The following is a 19885-nucleotide window of genomic DNA, read 5'->3' as shown; positions in this document are numbered from 1 at the left end:
CCCAGGGCGTTATCTGGGCAGTGCCAGAAAGAAAAAAAAAAAAAAAAAAAACAAGTGGGAGAAAAGGGAAGAGAGACTAGGAAAAAAATCTAAATCTCATGGGGATAAAAATGAACCAGGCCAAAAAGTGTTTTGCAAGGCTCTTGGATCAAACATGGCGTCCACGGATAGCGTTTTCTCAAACCCGGTGAACTTTCAAATGGCATTAGGAGGAATTCCACTGTGCTTGGAGTTGGGAGAATTTATAGTATTCTTGGAAAGGATTTTTAAACATTGCTAGACTGCAAGGAAACAAAACTAACAATCTGATTTTCTCTGTAGTGTTTGCATTTCCCCTCCTATTTATTAATGCAGTCTTAATTTACAAAAATAAATGAAAACTGTGCTAATTGACTCTCTGTGAATACCAGGCATACTGATGGTGCTATCTTATTTCAACCTTACCATAATTCCTAAGAGGAAAACACAGTTACTTCCCTGTCACAAAGGAAGAAACTCAAGTTTTGAGAGCCATTAAGAATCTTCTTCATAGTTCATAGCAGCTAAGGGTCAGGGCAGGGTTTGAACCCAGGTCTCTGTGACTACAGGCAGAGCCCATGAATTTTGTTATGTCCTTTAATAGGTATCAAATCATTCAGGTGAGAAATTCCAAGTATAACACTGATGTCTGAAAATAGAGCCAAAATCCATGAGGTCAGCATGCACAGATTTTTATGTTTTATGCCAAGACTGGGGATTTAAATTGTGTAATTTTCCTATAAGGCTAGCAGAAAATACAGGGCCACCATCCTCACCATAGACCATTCCCCACACTCACACGTGTACACAAATATAAAGGGATGTGAACAGAATAGCAGATCATGGGGTCTTTTTGCTTTCACCTAACACCAACTGTATCTTCTACCTAATTTCTTTTGATTGGTCTGATTCCTCTTGGACCCTGAGCAAGTAGCCTGGCTTTCATGGCTATGATTATTAATAGCCATGGTCTGTTTGGTTTACTATTTAAGAATTTATCCTTAACCCCTTCCACTCCTTTCCAGATGTCATACAACTCTATCTTGGGGTTGGAAGGTACTTAAGAAAAGCAGGAAAGAATGGGAAGAAAGGGAAGGGAGAAATTTTTCTACCAACCAAATTTTAGTGGTGAAGAGTCAATAAAAAATCAAATTTGCTTTTGGCAGCTGGATATTGAAATCCTAATTTTGATCCTGTCTTTCAGGATACAAATTACAAAAAGCATGCTGAAAATATTATAAACGTGAGTCATGCAGCTTCCAGCTGAATGTCATTGTAACCCGGGGCAAATCCTTGAGCCACAGTCTTCTTATCTACAAAATGAAAGGGTTATTGAAATCATAGAACTCCAGAATTTTAAGACCTCTTAAGAAGTTTACATTTTATACTTGATCATATGGGGGATTTATTAGCTTCCAAAATGATGCCAATAAGTAGAAATTTTTCTTTATTTTAGAGTTTTTCTTTTTGTTTAAAAACTATCCAAATCCTAGATCAATTGTGCAAAAATCATGAGGTCTTAATCTGTATTTTGGGCTCCTAATTTACCTATAATGGCATGGATTTAATTATCCTCACTGCACCATGGCTGTTTATGGGAAAAGACCTCATTTAAGGGTCATGAGCATGAGGTTTAGAGGTCAGGGCAGTAATATTTGCTCGCTTGCTGAGGAGATGTCAGTAGCATTAAGCAGTCCATCTATGTCAAAGGAGGCTCCTTCAGGACCTTTTACCTAATAAACTTGACAGAGCAACCTGTCAGGAGGCCTGCAGCCAGGAGCAGTGGGCATACAGTAAGTGAGGGGAGCCAAAAGGCTGCTTCTTTTGGTAGGTAAATACAGCAGCCTCAGCCAAAACCATGGGAGCAGCTGTCATGCAGAGGTCGAGCACAAGGTTATGGGACATGGCATCCAGGAAGCAATGCAAGGACAGATAGGTTAGCACTTTGGCCATGGCTAGAGATCAGAAAGAAAAGCGATCTCTTTTAGACTATGGAAGACAGAAGCAAAAGGAAGTGTGAAGCAAACAATTTCCAGTGGAATCTAGAAACATTCTATGGAAGTCCCTGGGAGCTTGTTGTGAAACCACAGTAATTCTATGGCTTCAGTTCTTTGTGGGGAATTTGAATATACATGAGAAACAGATTTCTTCTAAATTGAGCTCAAGGTGAGAAAAACGTAATTCAGCTCACGGTTGTCCATTCATGAATTCTGAAGTATTGCTGAACATGGAATCCTTACATTGATACGCATTCCCTTGGTATTAGAGATGAATGATTTCTCTTTCCATAGCCTGTGACAGTCAAGTAAGATGTAGGTCTATGCTTTTCTTCCTTTTAATATAGGATTCACCCGAGCAGTGCACTTATTTCATAAATTCTGTTTATCTTAAGTTTTTAAAATGTATTTCCTGTTGGAGATTGACCAGAATTATATACTTCTTTTTAATATAGGATTTACCATAATGATGTACTTTTTAAAAAAATTCTGATGCTTAGAAATGTTTCTTTTAAGCATTTAATGATATTTGCCTCTGGAGATTGACTCAAATAATTTTGATATAAAAACCTTAATTCTGGGTTTGATTTTTTAAAAAATTAATGTTCTTGCTCCCTTTTATTGATGTCATAACTAAGCAGGTGATGCAGTACCATATGTGCTAGGATTTGAGGGACATTGTCACTTTGCTTACAGGATAAACACAGGGTAAATTCACTTTGAAGAATAGTTTTAGAGGAAATTTTGGTAAATTTGGGGTTATTGTCTTTTGGAAAATCTGGCACTTGACACCCCAGGCTGGGATGTTCTGGAATTGTAATTTTGCTTAGTAGTGGTCTCAGCAAGGACCCATAGTATTTATTTACCTGCCCAAAGTCATTCTTTCCAAAGGTTTGACTAAAACTGAGAGGGACATCTGTAGAGAAAACTCCATGTGCTGGTGACACTTCAGGGATGAGAATGGGAAGCCACGGGTCCATCTGAAGGAAAATCAGACCTTCATTAGTGGTTAGAGGAGGAAGAAGTGGGGTCAGTAGAGAGATTGAGTGCTCTGCCAAGGATTTTCACGGCTCACTAAAAATAAGGGTAGAGAAAGGACAGAAATTGCTACCTGAAGGGAGAAACTGCAGGAAGCTTGAAGAAAGCCATACTATTCAGGCTATAGTACTATATAGTCACAGGAGTACCTGGACTTACCATTGCTAGCTTCCACAGATGGAAGCAGAAGAGGAACTCTGGGCTATATAAGTGGAGGTGTGTGCAAAGCGAATCTAAGAAGTCTTCTTCATGGCTGTTCCTGGCCTTGGCACCCATGCTTCCTCAGAGATGGGGCTCCCAAAGTGGCAGATTTGGTGGACTAGGCAACAACAGAGATGACAAAATTTGTGGACAGAATTAAGAATGTGCTGCTGCAGTGTGTGAGGGCACTAGGGCAAGAGGCCAGAAGCATCCCCTTAGCCACCAGACAACCAGGAGAAGAAAGAGAGAAGATCCATGCACTAGAGGGACTGATTTAGAGGGGCTGTTGTCCCAGTGATTCAACTCTTTCATCTACTCTCTTTTCCATTCTATTTCCAGGCCTGGAGAAGTGCTTTGTGGGCACAGAGAATTGAAGAAGAATAAATGAATTAACAAAAAAATGAGAAGAATGACTGAACTTATACTGGTTCTGTGTCCATAGACTTCTTCAATTAGATTGTTGCCTGCTTTGTATATACATTTGGCATTTTAAGAAAAATATAAGGGAATATATCTTCCTTTTCTGTTATTTCATGGTTCAAAACCATTTTCACATATAATATATTGTTTGCTAAAGAAACCTGAGAAAAGCAAGGTTTGTATTTGCCCTTTTATAGATTAAGAAATCAAGCTTAGGATGCCTCCGTTACTGTTAAAGTTTACCTGGTCTCTAAGAAAAGCAGGATTTGATGACATTTCTTTTTTCTATTTTAATTCAGTTTTTTATTTCAACAGTTTATACATTCATATGATCAAGTCCCTTTCCAATGCCTGTCCCTGTTCACCCTAGTTACCCTCATTTTGAAAACAAGAGATATTATTCTGTATATCCTAATTTATGGTTTTGTATTTTTTTTCAACTAAAGTAGAAATATACCCTGGAGATCTTTCCACATCCACAGTTAGAAGCTTCCTTTCTTTTTACAGCAGGGTAGTACTCTTCTGTGTATGTTATGCATTACAACTTAGCATTTGTTGACACTTGAGTTGTTCTGCTATTATAAACATGGTTTTAGTAAATAGCTTTGAACATACATTGTTTCATGTGCATGCTTTTATGGGATAATTCTTCAAAGCAAAATCCTGGGTAAAAGGAAAATGTGTTCACAATTAAATAAATATTTTCATTTCTCTTCATAGAATTTATATTATTTTCATTTTCACCTGTTACATGTAAAACTATAAGTTTCTCCTTAAATTCACCAACAAATTGATATTGTGTAACTTGGACTTTTGCCAATATGATTGTTTACATTGATTGTTTGGCATAGTTTTAATTTGTACTTTTCTTACATGCTATGAATTACAGTTTTTTTTTTTTCTCTGTAATTTCTTTTGATTTTATTTATAACTGTTTTTTGGTTTGATATTCAGACTTTTTACATCTTAGGACTTTCTAACTTAACATCTATAATCCATTTAAGAATTTTTGATTACCATGAGATGTATTTGCTTCTAGATGTAAAACTTAACCTGATATGGAGTTTTTCTTGTTAAACAGTAAAAAGAATGAAGTCAACTTTATCTTTTCCCAGGACAACTCAGTAGTCCTAATATAATTTATTTTTAAAAATCTTTTTTCCATTGATTTGAGGTATCATTTTATTCACATACTGAATATCTCTAAGTATTTGGGAATATTTGTTTGAAATCAGGTTTCTTAAAATACCAAGTTTAGTTGTATGTCTTCTTTACCATTCTTCTCCAGGTAAAATGACATTTGCCTTATTCATCAGTAGCTTTTAATATCACATTTGAATAAAAGAATTGGGAAAGAGATGTGATTATCTCATACATAAAGGAAATAACATTAAGAAAAGCCATTTATAAGCCCAGAAAACAAGTAATTTTCCAGATATCATTCCTAGATGTCCCTAAACAATAATGCTTTCTTTACTTCTAAATATGTTGCCAAGTCATTTCATACTATTTAGGTGGTCTTTTCTACAACTAAAGAGGGTGAAAACCCCCTAATAATTAGGGGGAGGAGGGAATGAAACCAAAAATATATATGCCACTCCAAGCATAAGCCTTCTGCTGCTAATCACTGCCCCCCTAATAGGAAACCACAAGCTTTTACCGTAAAAGAAAAAAAAAATAGTTCATTTTAAAAATGTTTATCAAGCCAAGTAATAGACATATTACATTTGTATGTCTTCAGTAACACTTATTTTCTGGCACCAATACTTCCTAGAATAAAATTTTCTTATTTATGCAAGGGAGTGTAGGATAGTTTATTGGAAAGTTCAAGGATATGATTTAGCTCTACTGTCATAACAGGGCGTTAAACAAACAAACAAACAAAAATCCTCAAAGCCAATCTCCATGAGATCAATGTGTCCAGGTTAGCCATGTTTCACACCATGACTTGAGGTTTAAATCTTCTGTCCTTATTTTCCCATAATAGTAACTGAAAATGCAGTGTGAAACCATTTCAAGTGCTTTTTTATGGATGTCTCTTTCTCTGTGATCAATGTTGCTGTTTATAGAAAATCTCCTGCATAGGATCACTGTTTGCTGATGCCAATTCCTTGCCTTCCATCTTCCCTAAACCAATCTAATCAGGATCAGCTCTCCACATCTCCATTATTCTGAAACTCTTATATCAAACATAAACCACGGGCATGTTTTCAAAAACATTGGTCAGTTTTCAACCCTCATATTCCTTGATTTAAAAGCTGCGTTTGTTGTAGTTGATCACCATCCTTGAAACACATACTTTGCTTATTTTCCAGGTATGTTAGTCAGTGTTTCATAGCTGTGACTAAACACCTGAGGTACACAACTCACAATGAGGAAAGATTTATTTGACTCATAGGATCAGAGGTTTATTCTATGGTTGGTTAGCTTTTTGTTTGGGGGCCTGTGGTGGGGCAGCAAATCATGGCAGGGAGCCTGTGGTAGAGGCTGCTCACCTCATGGCAGCTGGGAAAACAGAGTGGAGGAGAGAGAGAGAGAGAGAGAGAGAGAGAGAGAGAGAGAGAGAGAGAGAGAGAGAGAGAGAGAGAGAGAGAGAGAGAGGGAGAATGAACTCAAGAGCACAAAAGGAGAGGGCAGATTCCAATATCTCCTCCAAGGGCTTACCCATGGCTCCAGTGAGATAACTTCCTTGATAATCACTGCCAGGTTCATGGCTTCTACCAGCTATCTACTCCCTAACAATCCTCAGATTTATGTCTTCACTATGGAATATTCCCCTGAACTCTAAAGTCATACATTTAATGCTTATTAGTTAGCTCTTCAATACAACTCTCAAAATTAACATGTCTGAAACCAAGATTCTGATATCTCCCTTTCCCTTATCTGTTCCTCTTACAATCTTCTCTGATTCAGTTAACAGAACTCAAATCTCCATTTACTTAGGTCAAAACTTGGAGAACTCTCACACTGGACATACAAGCTACCTAAAAATCTGCTTAACTCTGCCTTCAAAATGTTTACCTGATAACTCTTGTCTCTATAGCCATTACCCTTGTTATAGTCACCAAGACTTTTATCCAGGTCATTGAAATATCCTCCTCACTCACTTCTTAGACTGTAGTCTTGTTTCATTTACGGAGCAGATAGAGGTATCCCTTTAAGATATGAGACAGATAATGCCATTCTTCTGCTCAAAACTCCACCATGGCATACTATCTGAGTAAAAACCAATGTTGTTATACTGGCTGGCCAGGCCCTCCACCACCTTTTACCTATATATTCCCAATCTGACCTTATCTTCTGTTCCCGCTTTCCTCCAAATGTAATGACCTCCACGCTGCTCTTTGAACAAGGAAGATACTTCCTCATTGTATTAGTCTTTAACTGATGCTATAACAAATTACCATGACCTTAGTGGTTAAGAAAACAGAAATTTATTGTCTTACAGTTTTGTACTTCTGAAGTACATCACAGTTCTCCTCAGACTAAAATCAAGGTGTTGGTAGGTCTGTTTTCTTTTCTGGAGACTGTAGGGAAGAATCCATTTGTCGCTAGCTCTTTGTGGTACAAAATCTGTGGATATTTGTCACCGCTTGCAGCAACAATTTGCACAGGTCTTATGGGTGGTGGACTGGAAACTGAGCTACTTCTATCTTTCTCTTTAGTACGCGACTTTCTTGTTTGTTTGTTTATAGAGGATAGAGGAAATGAGGCTTACTTGCTTTGAGAGGCGAGAGAGAGAGACTTTGCTTAAGAGAGACTTTGAGAGAAGGACAGGCTTTGCTTAGAGCTTAGAGGAAGAGAGACTTGCTACGCCTCACTTAAGGTCTGCTGCTACTTACTGGTGTGTCCTGCATCCTGTGAACTAAGGGTGCGTCTACCTAAGGTGCTTTAGTGATGCGTCTCAGTTCTCCACTCAGCGATCTGCCTTCCGCCGCTGCCCCTACTCGCTGCCTCTGTCGGCTATCCGCTTCTTCTTCCTAGCTGCCGTTCTGCTGTCTTTTCTTTCTTCTTGCCACTTCTTTTGCTAGCTGCTGTGTTTCCCTACTAGCTGCTGCGCCGCTTCTTTCTGCTAGTTGCTGTTGTGTGTGTTGCGCTGTCTCGCTCCGCCTACGCTTATATCACCTCCAGGAGGCAGAGAGCAGGGCCACGCCTCTTACACAAAGATTAGCAAGACGCTAGATGTCCGAGCAGGCACAATTAGGAGTGCTTGAGAACACATGCGCATACATTGTGTGCGTGGACGATAAATCACCTGAGTGTGCCTATGTCAATTAACCTCTTCGCTGCCCATGTGATCAGGCGCCATCAACATGGCACAGCCCCCAACATCCTTGCTTTTCCAACTTTTGAAGGCCACCAATATGTATTGGTTTGTGGGATCCTTCATCTACCTTCAAAATGAAAAATTACATCTGTCTGACCCTCCATCCACATTTTCTCTCTATGACCCTAACTAAGAAAGGTGTATTGATTTTATGACCCATGTGATTGGATGGTTCTCATCTATGTACTTGACCCATGTTAATGTTGGTATCCTTAATCATATCCACAAAACTCTTTTGCCATTTAAGGCAATATTTTCACAGATTTGAGGAATGTGGACTATTTTTAGGAGAAAAAGTGGAGGTATTGTTCTGCCTAGTAGTCTTGCCTCCTTAAATACTCGTTCAAATAATTACCTTTGTAGTGAAAGCATTCCTGAAAATTCACACTACCACTCCAACAATATTCTTTTTATTGCTTTCCTCTTTAATTTTTAAAATCACTAATCACTATAGACTATATGCAATGTGATGAGGGTAAACTGTGTGTTGTCAAGGAAGTCTGGGTTGCTTGCTCAATCTCCTATATCTGGAGCAATGATTCTCATACAGTGTAGCTCAATAGATATTTGTTGAATGAAGGGATGAATAAATAGGAATAAAAACACAAGGAACCAACCTTTGACCTGAAGTAGAATTTTCAAATCAACGGATAAAATACATTTTGATTGAGCATCCCCAAGAATTAATCATGGAGTTTGTAAAATTGCTTTTATTTCCTGGAGGACCTTACTCACTATACATTAGGAAATGAATTTACTGAATACTAAATGTGTAGGGAAACATGTGATAGTGATAAGTTTATTACTTTCATAGCTCTTTCCCACATTATATCACATCTTATTCATATTACAACCTATGAATAAGAAGAATTAGGGTGCATATTTACTATGAGTAAACTAATACTCAAAGAACTAGTGTGAGAGAGGTTCCTCAGAAAGGGAGTGGCAGAATTGCAAGATTGTGATAGTAGCTATGTGGATCTCCCTGTGATAAAACTATATGAAACAATTCACACACATTGTTCCAATGATGTTATTTCTGTAACATGTAGGGAAAAATGGGTGAAGAGTACATGGACTCTCCCTGTACTATCTTTGTAGCTTCTTCTTAGCCTATTATTTCAAAATAAATATTTAAAAAAATGTGTATTTTATTTCAGTTCATCCCATAATAACTCAAGAAATGGCAGGTGCCAAATGTGCTATTTGGGAATATGTTGCCAATTATTTTAAAAAGTATCTTATAGAAGTGAAGCAAAACATAAAATAAACCATTTTAAATCATAAAACTCATTGTCATTTGGAGCATTTATAATGCTATATAATCACAACCTCTATCTAATTCTAAAACATCTTCAACACATCAAAAGAACGTAGTCATTAAGCAGTCACTCACCAGTCACCCCAACTCATAACCCTTGGTAATCACTATTTTCTATCTCTATAGATTTTCCTTTTTAGGGTATTTCATATAAATGAAGTCTTAAAATATACGACCTTTGGTCTCTGGTCTCTTTCTCTCAGCATAATGTTTTCTAGGTTCATTCATGTGGTCACATGTGTTGGAACTTTATTTCTTTTTGTGGTTAAGTCATACTCCTTTACATGTCTATACCACCTTTTCCTTATCTGTTCATCCGTTGATGGACATTTGGGTTGTTTCTGCTTTTTGGCTGTTGTGAATAGTCCTGCTTTGAATGTGTGGTGCCATTTTGATACAAGAAAATGCTCATTCAAAAACCTCATTTTTTTCTCATGGAAAATGTAGGCTCCACCTATATTATATAATTAAGAGAGCACAGTTAGTAATGCCAAGCCTTTCTGCAGATTATTTGGGAAAAGCGATTGTTAATGCTGTTTTCCCAAACACTTTCTTCATCCCAGGTGTGAAATCAGACACTGGAGCAGTTAGTGGGAAGAACATGAAGACTGATGGCTTATTTAGGGAAAAAAAGAAATGGTTCATGAGATCAGAGAAAAACGTCATCATGACAGCAATGGTAACTTCTAGATGAGTCATCACTATGTTCACGAGTGACTGACTGAGACACAAATAATTTACTCTTTAAAGGCTTTAAGAATATAAATCTAAGAGGTAAATAACTTCAACAACAACACAACATGACCTATGAGGTGTTTAATCTCTTGAGTCCAGTTTATTTAATTTGTAGTAATTCTTGTGTTCCTAAATGCTCCAGAAATTAAATATACAACACTTTCAAGGCACTAAGGTCATTGTTTTATGCTCCTAGAATCAAAGAATCCCCCAGAATTATGTCAGGCTTATCCATGTAACTTCATTCTTTATTTCTCTGTATTCAACCAACTTAGATGTTTTCACAGGTTTTCTTCTCAGTACTTGGAGTTAAAGCCGTTGATTCTCAACCATGCCTACACATTAGAAGCTGGTGCCCTTTAAGGAACCAGTGTGGAGGCTACACCCTACACCAAGTGAATCAGAACATCCAGAAGCAAGCCCACACATCTTGATTTAGGTGAAATTCTTAAGTAATCATGAGGTTGCTAGGTTTAGGAAGTAAAGAATTAAAATAGTGTTTCTCTATCTTGAGCACACATCAGAATTACCTGCAAGGCTTGTTAAAAGAAACTGGTCCCCATACTCAGGTTTCTGAGTCAGTAATTCTGGGTAAAGTCAAGGATTGTACATTATGAACAAGTTTCCAGGTGGGGTTGAGGCTGTCCACCCAGGGTCAAAGTTTGAGAACAATGAATTAACTTTGTCCTTTGCACTTCATGAAGGTGAGGGTAGAACTGGCTATGGACCTTCATATAAATAATTTGAAGATGGTTTGTTTTCATGCATTTGAGAGAATTTTCCTTAGCATATTAATTAATATGATTGGGCCCTTGAGTCATATGGCCTGGTTTAAAAAAAAAAAATGCCACTTCTGGCACAGCTGCAATCCCAGCTGCTCTAGAGGCTGAAGCAGGAGGATCATGAGTTCAAAGCCATCCTCAGCAACTTAGGGAGGCCCTAAGCAACTCAGGAAGACCCTGTCTCTAAATTTAAAAAATACATATATTTATATATTTATTTTTAAAAAAAGGGGAGGGGGGAGGACTGGAGATGTGGCTCAGTGGTTAAATGCCCCTGGTAACAAAAAAAACAAAAAACAAAAAACAAAAAACACTTCTATATAACCTTAGCAAGTTCCTTTTTTTTCTAATGCTTTAGTTTCTTCATTTGTGAATAGGTAAGATTGTGTTTTTAAGAGTTAAATTCAATAATGTATGCAAATTGGTTGACATACTGTAAATATACTCTATTAACTTTTTGGAGTAACTTTCATTTTGAACTCCTTCAGCTTTCCTTTTGTCCAGTTGGCTGTCGAGTTCTGTGCTTCATATTGGATGAACAAGTGAGGGAATGTACACTAAAATCAGGAAGATAATTAACTGGGAATCCGCATGAGCAGATGCTTTAAAAGACTGTAGGTTTTTCTAAATTGTTTAAAGCTTCAGGTCCAGCATCAGAAAATCCTGGTTTTTAGTACTGCCTGAAACTTCTCTAAATTTGTTTTTTTCTTTGTAAAGTGATGGTAATTAAAGTTCCTACAAATTGGGTGGTTGTGATGATTGTAACCAATGAGAGATAAATTACAACAAGATGAGATAATGCGAAAACAGTGATTAACAGAGTCCTGGATATAACATAGGTACTCAATAAATGTTAGCTGTTATGAAACGGAGGGTAATTGATTCCTAACTGCTCCTTTAAATATTAACTCCCCTTCCCCTCTTTTGAACTGATGTGTTTTTATGGCTTTTTGAAGGATGTGAGGAAGGAATGTAAATTCTTCAAGGGGAATGCAGCTCTGGAGGAGAAATTTGTTTACTATTTCCACAACAGTCTTCCAGATGCAAGACTAAAAAGGAGCAAAGATTTACTCTTCAGACACTAAATAACTTCTCTCTTCTTTCCATTGCCAGAATTAAGAGAAGCGCTATTGAAATGCCTGGTCAATCATTAGTTTCAGTTTCAGACCTTCAGTGGGCACTTCTGTGAGTGCACAACATTGTAAATAAAGCTGCTACCAGTCCCTGCCATGACTTCCTGGGTGGGACATAGGAAAGTTCCTCATGTGTTGTCTCTCAGACATGCAACAATCCGTCTCAAAAGCATTGTTTACACACCTGATTGCACTACAGAATGGAAACAACCCTCTAACACTCTGCACGTGATGCCCTTAATCTTGAGGAACTGCAACTACGATATTCTTTCCATAGACATGTGGAAGGGAGGGCTTATTTCATTCATTTTGCAAGAGAGGATGACTGTACTCTTGACAGAACTAAGTGGCTCCTCAAAGTGTGGTCCACATTCCATTGGGACATGAAATATTTGATGGGTTGTACTGAATATTCCTGTTAATATTCTGTATTTATTTTAACAGATATTAGGAAATAAATGACTGTTAGTTTTTCCAGATGGTAATGTTTAGAATATATCTCAGATATGGAGAAATTATAAAATTTGAATTTAGGAAACTAGGGATAATACTAGTACTACAAGTGGCATGGCAAATATCATGAAGGTAATACAAATATACAAATCTAGGAAACGCTTTGTAAAGTATGCAGGCTTGGTGCCTCTGAAGCTAAAAATGATCCAGCTGTGTATATCAAAAGTAGAAAATAATGGTGACTATTATGGTTTGGATGTTAGGCGTCCCCCAGAAATTCATGTGTGAGACAATGCAGGAAGGTTCAGAGGAGAAACAACTGGGTTGTGTAAGAGTCTTGACCCTATCAGTGATTTAATCCCCTGGTAAGGATTAACCAAGTGGTAAGTGAAGTGGTGGAGTGTGGTTGGAGGAGGTGGGAGTTAGGGTGTGGCTTTGGGTATATATTTGTATCTGACAAGTGGAGACTCTCTCTGCTTCTTGATCACCATGACGTGAGCTGCTTCCCTCTGCCACACTCTTCTGCCATGATGTTCTGCCTCACCTAGAGCCCTGAGGAATGGAGCTGGCCTTCAATGGACTAAGACCTCTGAGACCGTGAGCCCTTAAATAAACTTTTCCTCCTCTATACTTGTGCTGGTCAGATCCTTTTAGTTGAAGCAGCAAAATAGCTGACTAAAACAGTGACGATAATCTTTTCTATTTTTTCAGTCATCATAGTTATCACTTATCCTAACCTATTTTTAATTGCCTCAATTCTTTTACTAATTAAATAAAATTAATAAAAGAAAGATCAAGAGGAGAAAAACAAATATGTTCAGTAAAAAAAGTGTTAACTTTTCAGACTTAATGGGTACTATATTTAAGGTTGCCTTTGGAAGGACTGGTCTTAGCTAGATAATATATGAATTAAGAACCTGATTAAAGCAATCATTTTTAAATGTTTTCTATACTGCTGGTATCTATTTCCTAATTTAATTGCCAAATTCTTAATCTGATTAGAGCCTGATGGGGAGCAATATTGACTTTGGGGATAAAAAAAGTAGAGTAAGTTTTCCTTTGCTTATATACAAGTCACAATGATTGCCATGCTTCTTATGAGATTAATGGTAGTGTTTTAGTCCATTTTCATTGTATCAAAGGCAAACACCCTATCTTCCAGGAAACAGAATGAAAGGCTACATGCCACAAGTCCAACCATAAAGAAGTTCTCAAAAATAAGGTCATCCAGTTGAGTGGACTGGAAATGAGTTAGATAACAAGTCATGGTGGTGAACCTCTAAACGGCATCCACGTTGCTCCTGTGCTCCCTGGGCAGCAAATACTCACTACCAAACCCTGCAGGTTTACATTTCTGTTTGGTCTGCTAGAAATTTATCTGGCCTCAGGGTTCAAAGTAGAATATTCTTACTAAAATTGTTCTAAATTTGTTTCATTCATTCCACAGATATTTATTCAGGGCCTCTTACATACAGGTACTCACTGTTCCAGGTACAGGAAATATAACAGTGAGGCAGAACATGGAAGTCCCCGCCCTCTGAGAAACTAGAAGTATTTACCAGATCTCCACTTGAAGATGGCTATCCTCCCCCACCCTTTTTGGGGGGGTGGGGGTTGGGTAACGGGATTTTACCACCAAGCTGCATTCCCTATCCCTTTTTTATTTTAGACAGTGTCTCCCTAAGTTGCCTAGGGCCTCCCCAAGTTGCTGAAGCTGGCTTCAAACTTGTGATCCTCCTGTCTCAGCCTCTGGAATTGCTGGGGTTACAGGCATGTGCCACTGTGCTCTGCCCACCCTCCCAAGTTAAAAGTGCTTCTTACATTTGTGATTTTTATGAGTTTCAGAAATGATCTTAAATATTTAAGAGGGTGAAGTGATAGGAAAGTAGGACCATTTCTGAACACAAGAAAGAAGACACATCTAGAAATAAGAACTAACATGTATAGCAAGTATACACTTCATACACTGTGCTCTGTGCCTTATATCCAGTGCTGCATGTCATCTTCACAGCATGAAATTGGTATCCAATTGTTACTGTTATTATTGTCCTCATTCTACAGATGAGATAGCAGAACTTAGAACTGTCCTGTCCAGTGTTATCCAACATGTAAGAGGACAGACAAGAAATAACCAAAATAAAACAAAACGAAAACAAGCAGTTGATGTCCTACCTTCAGTATCAAACAGTTGGTCCAATCGGGCAGGAGCCATGAGACAGTTTCACCTAAGAAGTAAGGCTAGATTAACAGAGTACCAGAGTAACACCCAAAGAGGAGGAAAATGTGATTTTAGAAAACTTTAGATCTTATTCTCATAATATTTTTAATATTAATATTAATAAATTCCCTAAGTTTATTATATTATGCATAATATACAGAACAATCATGTATATTATATATTATGCATAATATATTAAATAATCTATAATAATACAATATAATATATTAATAACATGTAATTATAATACATGATATGCTAATGTATTATTAATATAATGTTAATATTAACATTTTGTGAATATAATATTAATATCTGAGCTAACAATACTGGTGAGAGATCCTTTTTCCAAGAGTGAGTAGAGGTTGTCACAAGTCTGATTTTAACACAAAGAGCTTTTCCTCTGAACAGGAAGTCCTATGTCATTAGTCATTGCTTAGTGGATGGCATTTATTGGCTTTGGCTATAAGGACTAGCCACCACTGGGTATCATGATCCATCAAACGATAATTTCAGCCTTTCCTGGAAAATGGCTGCTCATTTTAAGAGTTTCTGAGAACTTGTAAATACATGTCTTTCTCAGGTAGAAAAAGTCAATTGAGAGAGGCTTTCTCTTTTTTCTTTTTTCTCCTATCTAGGAATCGAGACATCTGCAGGGAAAAAGAGAAGAAAGAAGAGTCAGTGAATGCAAAGTTGCTTATAGGCTTTTTCTCTCCTGGGATCTCATCTCCCTGAATCTCCAGTGGCAGTATTTCTCCATCTGTGTTTAAAGGGAGTGTTGGCATCTGCTGGATTCGTCCCCAGCTGTTTGTTTTCCTTTCTGACTTGTATACTTGTAGACGTTATCTCCATTGTAAAATCACAAGTGATGTAACCTGGGAAGGTAATTCTGGGATGTTTCTTGAATTTTTTTTTTCCAACTATGTGCATGCATCTTCATAGATGGCTTGGAGTGTCAGGTATTATTCTATTATCAATCCCAGGATTTGCTTGGAATTCTATGACATCTATGGGCTTTATGTGACTATAGAAAGTGAGATTTTGGGCCCTAAGTAGGACCAGCACTTGGAAGCCTCTAAAGGAATAGGTGATGTTTCCATGTCTTTAGGTTTCATCACTGAGAATTAAGGACAGTCAGACTGTTATGTGGCAAATGCTTACCTAATACATCCTATATGGCAGGATAGGAAGATACAGTTATTATAAAATAAACACAGTCCTAGCCCTCCAGACTCTGATCCAATGTAGAAAACCAACATGGAACAAATTGATTGTGTTCACATTAATAGTCTGTTTAATCCACATATTAGCTGTTATCATGGAAAAATTTTTCTTCTCATCCACTCTAAAGAAACAACTGGCCCAAAGCATGTATTTTGCTTAAAAAATTAGGAGGGGTTTTATCTCACGGGAAACACCATTTCATTCCAAACCTCCCTACTCTATATGTCTTCTTCAGTCTGTCACCACCACACAACCACAAGCTTCCTCTCCCTTTAGACACTTCTCCCACAGAACCTCCAAATGTCTCCAGCTCCAGCCCCACCCCATTTCCAGATCTTTCTTTGAGTATCTTATTCCCTTCCTCTTTTTTTTGGTAGAACAAATTAATTCTGTCTCAACTGTTTACAACTTGCTTTGCTATAGTTAAAAAACAACTTAGCAAGCAAGAAACCAATTACCAACAATTTCTCTCATCAGAAGGCAGGACCATATTTATACCTACATGTCTCCAGCCCCCACCCCACTTGCCGCAGTGTCCACTGCTCTTTGCAAAGTCCTCCCAACTTGCCTGAGAGTTTTCGAGGGATATTTCACATGTACCCACACAGACCTGTCAGTCACCTGGTAATATCACCTCCCTTCTTTTTCTGATGTAGCCCCCTGTGGCATTTTTGTCTTCCTTGCCTACACATTTGAATGAAGGAGTGTTAGCTCCGCTTCCAGCACACAGCTAAGAGCGCTCCTATTACAGCTGCTGCTTCCATAGCCCTGATGATAATCTTGATCCCTGAAAGCACCAGAGCAGAACCATAGACTATGGTACCCTGAGTGTACTGAGGCCCACTGTGCTCAGGATAAGGGGAGAAGGCTTTCCCTGTCCTGCCATCATAGGGCTTTGTGTAAATACCAGAGGAGTGCTTCCTTTCATTTGTTCCTAATGTGCTTTGTCAAAAAGAAACTCTTTTTTAATTTACATAGTTTAATTTTATTTTAAAGTTGCAATAGTAGTCAAGATCTGTAATAGGTATATGGCAAAGACTAATTCGGAATGGACTCAAAATACAGCCAGATCAATCAGATTGTCTATTAAAATCAGGTGGGACAACTGTACAGGTGCATCCTGGCTTATATTAACCCTGTTTTGAAAGATCTTCATATGAACCTATGAGACTTTGGGTGAGAAGAGACGACCAACTATAATTATAGGTGCCAGAGTTACTTTATATTAGGTAGAGGGGAGTGAAGAGAAGGGAAGGGAAGGGGTTTGGGGGAAGGAGTGATAGTAGAGTGAAACAGACATATTACCTCAGATACATATATGACTGCATGACCAATGTGATCCTACAATTTATGTATAATCAGAAAAATGAGAGATTATACTCCATTTATATATCATCTATCAAAATATACTTTCATTTACAACTAATTGGAACAAATAAAATTTAAAAAAATAATTTTAGGTGTCATGCTGTTCCTATTCCCTAAATTCCAAGAAATATTTTGCCCCTTCTTTCTGATGTGGAAGTATTCCTATAAGCAATATAGTTCAGAATTACATGAATTAAGGAACAGATTCCTGTTCTATTACATAATAGAACATAGAACTTGGCAATTAATCTCTACATGCCTGAATGTTCTCATCTGCAAAATGGGAATCATAATACATAATTGTGGGGGTTCTGTAAACATTCAGTGAAAAAGCAATTTGTTAAGCATCAAAAATACTATGATTTTTGTACATATTACTATTGTACTATGCTCATACTATTCATACTCCTATTGTACGAGGTACGTACTACTGTTGTATTATATTACTGTGTCTAATTCACTTTTTAGAATAATTTTGCCTTCATCCCTAGTCCCTTATGCGTACAGACTCTAGGCAAATCCTCTCAACAAATGCAACAGATATGGCCATTCTGCAGTGGCCAGATAGTCAGAAAGCTGCACCAATTGGGAAATTAGTCCATTAACTCATTCATTCATTCATTCTTTCACTCCTTCAAAGGAAATGCAAAGTGAGTGCTAGGAATCAATTATGAAAGAGAGATCACTTAAGGAGCTCAGAGAGAGGGAGACAGACTAAAAACAACAATTAAAAAAACTGGGAAAAAGAAAGAAAAAGAGAAAAAGAAGCAATGGAAACAAAAATGTGAGTTGTGCTATTTTGGAGTTAAGAAAAGTTTGCTGAGTCAAGAGAGAGTGAACCTTATTGAAATCAGGAAAGTGTCACAAAAGAAGTACAAAAATTGGTTCTTAAGACAGATTTAGAGCCACTATGTTCCCATATAAATAGTGTTCCTGGTCCCACTGGAAACTTCAACATTGACAATGACTATTTGTAGATCTGAGTCCAGAACCTTAAAACCTGCACTTTGATTCTAGAGTGCTCATAATTTAAGAACAATGCTGAGCATTTAAAAAAAAAAATCAACCTACCCCAGAATTCAATTGAATAGAATTATTTGTTTCTTTAGAATTTTTAGTTTACCTTTTTCATAAGTGTGGTAGAAATCTTTGAATTGTCCCATTCCTCATATGTTTCCATAAAATTTCAACATCCCTGACTTGTGCACCATTTCTGAATGATCAGTGACAGTGTTGGTCAGCTCCATGGCCCTGAAAGTGTTTTATCCTCAGGAAGTGAAGACCCTGGAATGCACCTACTGTGACCCCAGCTGGAGTTCAAAAACACAGGAGTTGATCCTGCACATCCCACCGTATTATGACTGCTTAAAATTGATCGTCAGACATTTTTCCAGGTTGACCCTGGGGCTTCCAGTGTTATGAATTCTGTTTTTCTGGCAAGGAAATCCATCAGTCCCTATCATTTTCTTAGTCTGCTTACCTCCACCCCTTTTCTGAACTTGTATTTCAGGCTTTCCTTTCTTGGTTGTCTATGTTTCCCTCTGGAATTGTGCATTCCTTCTTCTCATTTGTTCAGACAGGAGAAGCTCACGTGGACAAGCACACAGAGGTACACACAGAGGGACAGATTTTCAACAGTCGCAGCTGTTTGAAAAAACAGGAGCACTTCAATAGAGACTTTGCCACTCATCCATTAGTTTTCTGCCAGTTTTCAGCTGTATTTAGTTCTTAACAAAACACTTACAGGTGTTGCTTTTGGACTGTCTTCTTTCCATGGATAATTTTCAAAGCAAGCAATGCTGGAAAGCATTCTCAGACAACCTTTGCTTTTCCGGACCACTTATCCTCATGGATGTGCATGCAATGGAAACCTGTCACTTTTTTGGTGGAATTGGGGTGCAGAAAAACAATTAAATTACTTTGGAGGTGTAAACTGAATTTTCAGTCCTTTCTTTTCTCAGTACCATCACTACCCTGATTTAGATCTGTAAATCAGTTCAGCTGGAGCCCTTAGGGGATTGCTCTCTTTCCTCACAGAGGTCTCTAAAGGTTGACTGGCCTGTTGTTTAGAAACAGGCTCTGGGTCCCTTTGCTCAGTTCACATACAAGCAACATTACTTGTCAGCTATATGAATTGTGACCCATTAGCCTTTCTGGGAGTCAGTTTTCCTGTTTTAATCAGGCAACCAGCTTCATTTAAAATCCATATGATAAAACAGGGTTAAACATAATGTCCATGCCTTAGGTTTGTTGTGATGATTACATGAGATAGTGTGTAAGCTATGCTCATCATGCACCGACAAATGGCAAACTCTTTAAAAATGCCATTATTATTGCATAGGAGTGACATCACACAACAAGGAGGCATGTAACCACACAAGGGGAGACTGCAAAAGTGGCTGAAAGGTTTTTATTGCTGTGTTTGGCATAACTTGCTTCCCTATCAGAAATTTGTTAATTGGCACAGAAAGGACTGATGAATCTCAGCATGTTTGCCCCTTACCCCCCAGAAGTTAATGACATTCTTTCTGGAGTTTGTTTTGACTTCTCTAACTTCTCCCTAAAGGCCCATCTTGAGCCACTACTGACCTTCACCCACTGCCCTTCTCCCATTCCAGGACACGGGAGGGAACGCCCTGACTTCTGTTTG

At 37.9% G+C, this 19885-nt stretch overlaps 3 protein-coding genes across 12 annotated transcripts in view; 2 read left to right on the top strand and 1 right to left on the bottom strand.

Annotated features, from left to right (window-relative positions):
* EIF3E (eukaryotic translation initiation factor 3 subunit E) overlaps positions 1 to 5368 on the top strand; it is a 542077-nt gene extending 536709 nt beyond the window's left edge. Inside the window, exon 14 of the mRNA XM_079105310.1 lies at positions 5356 to 5368. The gene's annotated coding sequence lies outside the window, so the exon portion shown is untranslated. The remainder of the gene's footprint in view (positions 1 to 5355) is intronic.
* The window catches only part of LOC306640783 (uncharacterized protein), a 34775-nt gene that overhangs the window by 13316 nt on the left and 1574 nt on the right, over positions 1 to 19885 (bottom strand). For 2 of the 10 annotated variants that reach the window (XR_013757894.1, XR_013757895.1), the window contains exons 2-5: positions 18716 to 18879; positions 14598 to 14663; positions 2882 to 2995; positions 1135 to 1331 (exon numbers count right to left, since the gene is read on the bottom strand). Coding sequence is in view for 2 of the 10 variants with exons in the window: in XM_079105357.1 (XP_078961483.1) it covers positions 1254 to 1331; positions 2882 to 2995; positions 14598 to 14663; positions 18716 to 18790 (333 nt within the window). In the remaining 8 variants the exon portion in view is untranslated. Of the gene's footprint in view, positions 1 to 88; positions 1332 to 2881; positions 2996 to 14597; positions 14664 to 18715; positions 18880 to 18979; positions 19113 to 19885 lie in introns of those variants that run through there. The other 8 variants (XR_013757896.1, XM_079105358.1, XR_013757898.1 and 5 more) reach the window with 6 other exon arrangements.
* The window catches only part of ANGPT1 (angiopoietin 1), a 236861-nt gene continuing 229864 nt past the window's right edge, over positions 12889 to 19885 (top strand). Inside the window, exon 1 of the mRNA XM_079105265.1 lies at positions 12889 to 13022. The gene's annotated coding sequence lies outside the window, so the exon portion shown is untranslated. The remainder of the gene's footprint in view (positions 13023 to 19885) is intronic.

This window comes from Sciurus vulgaris (genome assembly GCF_902686455.1).
Source record: "Sciurus vulgaris genome assembly, chromosome: 1".
NCBI lineage: Eukaryota > Metazoa > Chordata > Mammalia > Rodentia > Sciuridae > Sciurus > Sciurus vulgaris.
Note: the sequence above shows the minus strand (reverse complement) of the source record. Positions and strands in the feature narration are given on the sequence as shown.